This window comes from Aspergillus fumigatus, chromosome 5 (genome assembly GCF_000002655.1).
Source record: "Aspergillus fumigatus Af293 chromosome 5, whole genome shotgun sequence".
Taxonomy (NCBI): Eukaryota; Fungi; Ascomycota; class Eurotiomycetes; order Eurotiales; family Aspergillaceae; genus Aspergillus; species Aspergillus fumigatus.
Window position 1 is genome coordinate 98,317 of NC_007198.1, and position 10,109 is coordinate 108,425.

General features: G+C 49.0%; 3 protein-coding genes across 3 annotated transcripts; 2 read left to right on the forward strand and 1 right to left on the reverse strand.

Moving 5' to 3' along the window:
- Positions 1-50: 50 nt before the first annotated feature.
- Positions 51-2,200, forward strand: AFUA_5G00352 (putative NRPS-like enzyme; the record flags this gene model as incomplete). Its single annotated transcript, XM_001481431.1, has 3 exons — positions 51-756; positions 986-1,488; positions 1,646-2,200. The coding sequence occupies 3 exons, from the start codon at positions 51-53 to the stop codon at positions 2,198-2,200; spliced, it is 1,764 nt and encodes a 587-aa protein (XP_001481481.1).
- Positions 2,201-4,057: 1,857 nt separating this feature from the next.
- Positions 4,058-5,513, forward strand: AFUA_5G00370 (putative amino acid permease; the record flags this gene model as incomplete). Its single annotated transcript, XM_743210.1, has 4 exons — positions 4,058-4,519; positions 4,604-4,784; positions 4,836-5,302; positions 5,412-5,513. 4 exons carry the CDS (start codon positions 4,058-4,060, stop codon positions 5,511-5,513), a joined length of 1,212 nt encoding a protein of 403 aa, XP_748303.1.
- A 1,861-nt stretch (positions 5,514-7,374) lies between these two features.
- AFUA_5G00380 (TPR domain protein) lies at positions 7,375-9,126 on the reverse strand (the record flags this gene model as incomplete). The annotated part of the gene is made up of 1 exon (XM_743209.1): positions 7,375-9,126. The coding sequence occupies one exon, from the start codon at positions 9,124-9,126 to the stop codon at positions 7,375-7,377; it is 1,752 nt and encodes a 583-aa protein (XP_748302.1).
- Positions 9,127-10,109: the final 983 nt, after the last annotated feature.

Here is a 10,109-nt window from a genome sequence, read left to right on the forward strand (position 1 = left end):
CGCGCTATTTCCGTTGTCAGCCACCAGGTGTCAGCCACAGACTGTCAGTCATGAAACTGGCACCTAAATGCAGTCAAGACGGATATGTCCAGATACACAAGAGGATCTATAAAGACAATGGAGCTATTTGGTCCATCGCCGAAGGATCCTACATGGATGCTCCTCATAATCTCCCAGCCCACCCCGCGCATACTATGTCCAATCTCACCACTCGGACAATGAACGACTCACATTCCTCTGAGCCCCTACACGGCACTGTCGTCGACCTCTTCGACCAATGGGCCGAGAAATTCCCGGAGAGAGTTGCAGCAGAGTGGCAAGGCAAATCCCTCACCTACGGGGCTCTCCGCGACGCCTCTCTCCATGTTAGTCGCGCCTTATTAAGGGCCGGTTTACTGCCACGCGCCCGAGCGCCGCTGTTGACCCAAATGTCGCTGGAGATGCTTTCGGCAGTGATCGGGATTTTGAGGGTAGGGCCCTGCTATGTACCAATGGAGGTGGCCGCCGGGAGTAGTGCTCGCATCGAGGCCGCGCTCTCCGAGCTGGCCTCGCCGGTAGTGGTGATCACTAGCCCCTGTCCTGGCCTCCAATTACCTACCATCACGGTAAATTTCAGAGGGGATGGTTTGTCTCGTCACCATCGGACAAAGAAGGCCTACGAGTGGAGCTGGAGGCACGCCGAAGAGGAATGCGGGCTGAGGACCTTGCGTGGATTATTTTCACCTCGGGCACAACAGGCAAGCAAAGGGAGTGATTGTGCATCATAGGGGGTATATACGCAGTGTGTATGGTGCAGCACAGCAAGGAGCTCGAAGACGCCGCGGCGCAAGGAGGTCGGTGCCTGCTTGCGTTCTCCATCGTCTTCGATAGCTGTGCTGCAGTTGTCTGGGCGACTTTTCCCGGTGTTTGCAGATCAGATTGAGGAATATGGACCGGAGCTCGTCTTTCACACGACTGGGAGGAAACTCGTTGGCGGCAATTCAAGTTTCGAAATTTCTGAAGCAGCGAGGTTATTCGATTCCGGCCGCGCAAGTCCTTCGACTAGACACGATCGAACGGCTGGAAGACCGCCTGAGAAGCCAGTCAAACATCGAAGTTGCGGAAGGAGGGAGCAGGAACTTGCAGGCTACAGCGACACCTGTGCAGAGGCTCTTCCTCAAGTGGTCTATAGAGACACCACATACCTTTGCTATCATCGGCCTGACCAAGTACATCGGCGACTCCTCCCGAACTCCTACTGCCAGTGACCTACGCGGTGCCATGGAAAAGTCGCTCTCAGCACACAGCATCTTCCGCACGCGGTTTGATCTAACGGGCTCCACCCTCTCCGACCTAAGCCGACACAATCTCACCTGGGGCGAGGTCAGCGTGTCTGAAGACGAGTTGGAACAAGCCTGTGCGTCAGCTGAAGAAGAATCATGGCAGGCCGTGAGCAGGAACACGCGCGCCGACAATGAAGTCCCGTACTGCGCGGTGACCTGCATCTCTGTGTCTGACTGCAGAACACTGGCCTTTGTGACACGGATCCATCATGTCCTCGCTAGTTCTCCTCTGCCATCTTGTCGCAGGACCTGGAAACCGCCCTAGCAGGTGGCGAAGTAGCACCAGGCCCCCAGTTTGAGGACTTCGCACGGTTCCTGCACAGCTATACACAAGCCAACCTCGAACAGGAAACGCAATGTTTCACCAAGATGCTCGAGTCCATACCGGCCTCGTGCGTTCTGCAACCCCCGGCCGCGAAAGAACCTCCCCACCGGAAGCCCTCAATCTCATCCGTCTCCAGTCATCCCCTACTATCACCCGGGCCGCCCTCGACGCCTCATCCCGCCGTCTGTCCGTAACCCCAAGCACAATGATCTACGCTGCGTGGGCGCTCTTCCTCCATAGTATTACCTCGTGGGTCCACGTCTGCTTCTCCGTCAGTCTCTCAGGCAGCACAGTCCCATGGCCATCGGCCCCCTCCGTTGTCGGACCCCTTCTCTGTCGCTCTTTATTTAGCACCAGCATTGTCAAGGACGCAACCGCCCATGACTGGCTCGCGACCGTGCACAAGACCACTCTTGATATCATTGAGTTCGATGGGCTCACGCATTCGCTGCCCCCATCTCTGATGGCCGACCCCCGCACAAACACTTCCAACGTGCTCTACTTCCTGGACGTCCCCGCGCCGTCGCAAAACTGGAGCCACAAGGACCGTTAAAAGCATTATTATATGCTATCATGGTACATCACCCAGCGGAGTGAACATGTGGCGATGGAGTTTGAGGTCCAGTTGGAGAAGGTTGATCTCTGCTGGGCGAATGCCGTGGCTGCTCTGCCCGGGGAGATCTTGTCAGGACTTATCAATGCGACGGATTCTACACGTGTCGCGGAGTTGTTTGCCGCTAAGTAGCTAAAGCCACCTGTACGGACAAGTACATCAGATGAGTCCGTGGGTAGCAATTCTTAGACAATCAAAGTAGTAGCCCTCGCACTCCCCCAGCCAGGTATTCAGAGTAGCCACAAAGCATTGAGAGGTCACATGCTCCTTAAGGATCTAGGCGAACTGAGACATAAGCAGAAGTAAAAACATGGCAGGTAGATTCACAGGACCTAAAGTCGCAGCCAAGTGGATGATGGCGGATTATCCGGCGACCGTCTGTAAATTAGTATGGGAAAACATGCAGTCCTACAACACTGCTACTAGGGCAATGGAACAAACACCGTTGATATATCCTCACTAAACGCTGTATGGTCTCGAGACAAAAATGGAGAAAATTATCGGCCATGGAGAAAAGAGTTGACCAATGAAACGCTTAGTTGTATTGCCAACCAAGAGATGCTGGAGTAACTGTCTGATTTGCGAAGCAATGGCTTTGATTCTGATGCAGCTTTGCGCTCAGATAATAGCCTTATAGTTGTACCTGAGTTTTATTATCCGAAAGACTCAGCACGGTGGGACTGTGATCTGGGACATCAGAGGGCCGATCATATCTTTCTCAAGTACCCACTCCTCCAGGACAAGCGGAACTCTCGGCACGAAACAGAGCAACGAAGAAGAATGGCCTGTCATGAGACTGAGACGGAAGGGGAAGTTGGCGTGCCATAGGAGTGATGTACGAGGTCCACTATAAGCCCTTGACCATCAGCCAGGATAAGAGGGAAGCGTGGGGAAGGGGTGTGTAGTGGAGGAGTCCTTGAGAAGACGGGAAAAGGGTTGACACTCATTCAGAATTTCCTTGTTTATTGTGTTTAAGTAGCTAATCTCATTCATCAGATCAAAATGGTTCTGCTTGGGCATTTTCTACATTCTAGAGAGCCTGTGGTTACATGTACACATGGGTGGTTTCTCCTAACAATCCTCGCCTCTGCGGTCACCACAACAAAGATTAGTTTCGAAACTTAAGCTCCGCGTAGACTCACGACGTCTGGAACAGAGATAACAATGACTCCTTACAAGAAATCCGACAACCCTACCCAATTCTCACGACAAATATGAACTCTTATCACTCAATCTGTGATCAATCAGTAAGTAGGGGCTATCTGGGCAACGCCACGGCCTGCGGTCATCGTTTCCACGCCGAGGGTTGACAGGAAGATAAAATGGTCCGTAGCTCTTTCAAACGCCGTTTGCTCACTTGATAAGCTTTACTCCATAGCTCGAAAAAGTGCCAGAAACTTGAAACTGCAAGCTGATTGGAAATCCCCGCATTTGCGCATGATCTACTCCAAGTCGTTCCATAGTGATAGTATGATAAGGGCGGGGAGACTGATATACTTTGTTTAAATGTACGCTGGCATGTCATGGGATTGACTAGTTACAGCACTTGTATGGGATTAAGATTGCTGGCTGGTGCGGCTTGCGAATAGATATAAAGAAGCGCTGTTGTACCTCGTAGGGGCCTAGAAATGTGGAAAGAAAACAAAACCAACCCTTCCTGATTTTAAAGAAGGCTTGCATAATCAGTAGTGCAAATTGATTGCTCAATTCCAGTTTCCATTGCTCTCCAAAGTATCCCTTTTCTTTCCGTTCCGTCTATCTCCCTCTCACCCCCATTCGATATACCTTCTATCCGCTATGGACACCACTTCGTTAACTTCTCCCAACAAACCCCAAGAACTTCATCCTGTTACGGAGCCCGGTGGCCCGAAGACAATCATGTCTTCCTTGGATAAAGTACAAACCAAAACTGAAGAGGGGGAGATAGTTGACCATGGAGCGGATACACAACTTCATCGCTCCCTTGGTACCCGCCATCTCACCATGGTTGCCCTGGGCTCTGCAATAGGAATGGGGATGTGGCTCGGAAGTGGGACATCCCTTCTCAAGGGTGGCCCTGCCAGTCTGTTCATTGGATACCTGATTAGCAGTTCGATTCTCTGGTCCGTCTCACAGTGTATTGGTGAGATGGCTGTCGTGTACCCTCTGCCGTCGGCTTTTGTACAGTGGACTACAATCTTTATTAGCCCAGCAGCTGGGTTTGCTTTGGGCTGGGGATACTGGTTTTCCTACTGGATTACCATTGCCAATGAGCTTCAGGTACGGATCGCGAGGCTATAATCTGTGTTTCTCAGTTCCTTTCTTAGGTTGGTATCACGTTAACGCCTTCATTTTTTCATCTAGTTTGTTGTAACTATCCTGAATTATTGGACTGATGAAGTACCCAAAGCTGCGTGGATAACCATCTTCTGGGTGGTCATTATCTTGGTCAATATCTGGGTTGTGAAATTTTTTGCAGAGGTGGAGGTTGTAGCATCAACTATAAAGTTCAGCTGGATGCTTATTGCAATTGTCGCTTTAATTGGTAAGATCAGCCCATGAGAGGTATTAATCTTATTACTAAATCTTATGAAAGTTATTACTGCTGGAGGTGTCCCAGAACAACAAGGACCCATTGGTTTCCAATACTGGAATGAACAACCATTCATCAATGGCTTTAAAGGATTCATCACCGTCCTCCCTACATGTGTTTTTGCAATGGCTGGGTCAGAAAATGCTGCCTTGGTAGCGACAGAGGTTGCAAATCCCCGACGATCAGTCCCCAAAGCCGTCACGTCCATCTGGCTCCGTCTTGGACTCTTCTATATACTGGGGAGCCTAATGATTACACTGACTATTGACCCTAAGGACCCCAACCTGTTTGGCGGCTTTGGAAGCAATGCCTCGCCCTTTGTGATTGCCTTCAAAAATGCCGGAATCCCAGCTATGGCCCACATAACAAACGCAGTGATTTTCATCTCGGTGATCTCGACGGGAAGCATTTCTGGCTACGGTGGTTCTCGAATGTTGATGGGGTTAGCACATGTGAATATGAATTTTAAGGTATTTCCTTTCCTTGTGCCTCGTCTGTTTCACCTTGTGGCACTGAGTTGAAAAATTCCGATTACAAATGATTTTGTTCACTCTCTAACCATGTTACTTAATACTCTAGATATACGGTGAAGCTGACAAGATGGGCCGTCCATGGGCCGGCTACATCACCACGATTGGAATCGGAGGCGCCCTTGCCTACATCAATGTGTCAAACACTTGAGCAGAAGTCTTCACATGGCTGTCTAACCTCGTCTCTCTCCTCACTCTGTTCGGATGGGCCATGATATGTCTCTCCCATTTAAGGTTCCGATACACCTGGAAACTGCAGGGCCGCGAAGAGGCTCATATCCCATGGCGAACATGGGCGTATCCATACGCACCGTGGTGGGGCCTGTCTTGTTGTGTTGCGATTATCGGGGTGGAGTTATATCTTAGCATTTGGCCGTTGCATGGAAATACATCTGCAAGGAATTTCTTTGCCAACTACATCAGCGCCATTGCGGTGGTTATTATCTGGGTTGGGGCCCATATTTGGTATCGCTGCCCGCTTTGGGTAGATGCGCGCACAATCGACCTGGATGGGTTTCGGCGGTTCTATGTTGATCTTGATCCGGCCGATCAAGAGCCTGGTAGCCCCTTGAGGAAATCTTTGGCAAAGAGGGTGAGAAAGTTCATTGTTGAATAGGGGATTTTCGTCAAGATAAATGAATGAGTCGAGAGCAAGGCTATAGATAGGCATGGATTTTTCGATGAGTATCAACATGCTGATAAGCCAAGTTTCGAAGGGATCCTAACCATATATCTAATAAGATCTGACAGTATCCTCCTGCCAAGGTGTTCAAATTAGTCGAGCCTTTACAACCTAGCTGTTAGTCGAGGCGATTCAAGTGCTAGCAGTATATGCGCCAAAATGTACCTAAAACACCAAACCGTCTTGAAGTTTGTCTAACGCATTTTCCCCTACCCCAGCCCCACTTAACAGGACAACCATCTAAGGATCGAATCAAGCTTATCCAAGACGAAGTAAAAGAGCTATCTCTACATCCCCTTCACCTCAGTAGCCCTTTTTTGATCTTCAAAGACCTTCTCGAACAACTGGTCTCGCCTACACCCTCTCCATCCCAGCCTTCACAGACAGAAACACCTTCTAACATATCCCAACCACAAGACTTTGGCGAAGCCTCTGCTACAAGTGTTTACGTGGTATACCGCTCGATCGCAGATGAGAATGTCTCTGGATGTATTTTGGTGCACTAGCCAGTTTGACCGTAGTAAAGGCCTAGACTGGCTGACCCAACCCGCAAACCCAGATCCAACCCACAAACAGTCTAAGTAAAGGCCTGGCCTGAAAACTGGAAGTCTAGCCAGTGCTTAGCGACTTAGCGAGGTAGAATACTTCGAACGAGATTTTAGGGGATTGCAGGGTAGTGTCGTACTTTCTACTCCGTATCAGGTATTCAATCATCGCTTCGGATTCCTAGACGGCGAAGTTGGTGTTAAGGGCTAGGACATCGCAGTCGCCCGGTTAAGGTTGATGTAGGCCGGAATTCTCAGGACGGAGAATGAATTTTTTTTTTTTTTTTTTTTTTGGCGTGGGGGAGATTGAGTCCGGGGGGTATGGAGACATCCCACGGGTTGGGCATGAGGTGTATAGTGGCTGCGCTATGTAGATTTAAGCAAGAGTCGGAAGAATTTCTAGAATACGAAGGGATAAGAACTCTGAAGGAATTGTTGAAGCTTGGAGATACAGTGAGCAACTGGAATAAATTTATTCGCTGTTTGATATGAAGAGAGTACAGTTTTAGTAGGGTTGGTAAGCTGAGTCTGATTTCGCCAGTGTATTACAGAGTGAGTAGCACATATGAAATCGCCGAAGTTTTAAACACCGAACGGGACGCTGATAATCAGGTGGGCAAGCGGAGATTTAGAACTGCGATGCAATACTGCATCAGGAGTGATACCGGTGTTGTACGACATTATCAAGGTTCTACAGGCTTTACTCTCGGCATTCTACCAAACCATGACGCCAATTCTCAAGGATCACAATTCACTGGAGGCTACGTACGTCGATTGTTACCTCACTATTGGTAAGCGCCTTGGCAGCAGCTCCCGCCGTTCTCGTCGGACTCAAGAGCCCCAAGGCGACAAAAACAGGAACATTTTATAGGTACATCAGCCACCTGCAGCGCAAGGTCAAGATCCTGCTTGATAATGCGGGCCTCCGACTCTCGACCCAGGCGTACAAGGCATTCATGATATCCATGCAACGCCCAAACATTTTTAGGATGCTGATGAGCGCGAGTAAGCGAGCTATCAAGACCAAGATCCTCAGCGTAAGCTTGAGCAGCCTCCTCCACATGTCCTTGCTCCAGCATTAAGGCCGCATATGCATGTCTGGTAGGTACCATCCAGCCCCAGGGCTCAGTGTATCGGAGAGAGTCATCGAAATGAACAGCTTTCCGGAGGTTTTCAAAAGCTACCGGATAGTTACCACGTCGGTATTCTATTTCGCCGTCGAGCATTGCATCTGAGATCTTCAAGATATCGGAGATTAGGTTTGGAAAGTCCTTGCGAGTAGGGGGTACTGTTCTTGCGGCTGCGTGGTATAGGCTGCGTTCCTTATCTGCTTGGACGAGGTTCCCTGTTGCGGCGAAGGCGATGGCCTTACCGTAGTGAATCATGGTGGTGGTCACACAGTACAAAGCTTGGTCTTCTGGTAAGGGGAGATCTATAATCTCTTTCCACATGCCGAATCTGATGTAGACGTGGACTCGGACGGCCTTAAAGAATTCCATCCAGTCTGCCAAGGGTGGGGTTTCAACGCGCAACAGCTCATCAGTAATAGATGCTTCCATCCGAGTGGTAGCATCAAGAGCAATCCTGCGCTGCCCAGATAGCATTGCAGCGTAGATCAGGGAATGATAATTATGAAATCGATAGAAAATATAGAAGTTTTTTGCTCCTTCCTTGGCCAGGTACTTCTCATCCGCAGTAACCGCTGCAGTGTTGGAATCAATTGAGCGCCGGTAGTCGCCAACAAGAACATCAATACGCGTCGGCATATGGTGATAATGTCCGGCATCCGGGACCAGGTGGCGAAGCTTATCAGCCCCGGGGAGTGCAACACCTGGCGTAGAGGACATTTCCATGAAATGGATCCAGAAATGAAGGAGACCGGGGTGGGAATCTGAGGCCGGTTTTGCCAGGGCCTCGTCAAAGATTGCGCGGAGTTTATGAACCGGAGCCCCTTCGACAGGAGCACCGCTCTTGACCTCGTACATCTTTCGTATAGCGGTATGCATGATTGCGTCGATATACAGAGTTGTGATGTCCATGTCCTTATTTCCGTATTCCCGGAAAACCTCTTCCATAGCAACGGCGTAGTGTCTATCAAGGGTTGAGAAGTCCGAGACCGGATGGTCGACTGGGAAGCGGTGTGAAATTGCTTTGATCAAGGCTCGCTCTACAGGTTTAATATTCTGATTGTCGTGTGCGAGCTTCCCGGCTTTTTGAGCTGCATGGTGACAAAATTTGAAGGTACGCTCGAGGTCTGTAGGATCGAACAACTGCCAGGTTTTATTATAATTGGGTCCCATCGCATAGATCAGCCCCCAGTATGCCATTGCACAAGTAGGATCATGGGCAAGGACCTGCTGAAAGCACCGGTAACTCTCTTCATGGTTGAATGCATATGACCAGATCAGGCCGCGGTCAAACCATACCTGAGCGTCTCGGTTTTTAGTAGTGATGGGGAAACCGTGGGCTCCCAAGTCAAAATACTCCTCGGTTGCAGAAACTGGTGAAGGGACGGGGGGGAATTGGAATGCCGACATATTTATATTATCTTTACTATCAGAGTGTCTCTTAGGTAGCAGAGATCCAGTGGGATGTCAGTTCAGAAGAATTGACAAGCTGGTAAGAAGAAAAAGGCTGCTGCTTTTAAGTTTTTCTGTGACGTGAAGAAATTCAACTATAATTGAGCACACAGCTGGGACTTCCTTTTATATATGTACAGCATCAAAAGCGATTGGCTAATATGATGTATTTCTAACTACAGTTCTCATTAGTAAACTGTGATGCGGTTTGGACTATAACGAGGCTCCCACCATCGGTCTTTCGGTGTTTGATCAGCACGGAGATACTCTAAGAAAGTGTGTCGTAAGACACAGTCTGGACCTGATACTAAGAATAACATGATTAAATTAAGATATATTCTTAATATGTCTGGCCAGTTATGACGAAGCATAGTATCGGGGCTTGTAAATTGATGGTGGTATATAAAGCTGCGAATAACCCTAGCCCTGATGGTTTTTGATATCAGGTACGCACTAGCCACGAAAGTCTTACCAACTCTATCTCATATGTAGTATTCAAGCAAGGGTCAATCTAAGTGCATTAAACGACTCTAACAGAATAGATTAAGGCTGATTGCTCACCCTCTGCAGATGATCCTGTCTCTAACTTTGTCCCCGTCTGTGTTTGACCTCATTTTCCCTAGGCCCAGATCCTTAGTGAATCCACTGAGGACTCTAGCCCCGTCAAACTCATAACCATTCTTGTAGAACATCTGCATATTTCTCATTTATATACTTCCTCTTTTACATCTTCTTTACCACCTCACCCCTACAACAGCTCACAGGCTTGCTGATGTTCTTGGGGCTAATCTCTCAGCCGTGGAACCCGGAAGGATTGCAATATAGCCTTGAACAAATTCCGTCTACTGACATGCCGCTCTGCAAATCATTGTAGCAGGCATTTCTTAAAGACCTCCATGTAAAGCTCCGGCCCAGCACTCGGACAGGACATTAATTAATGA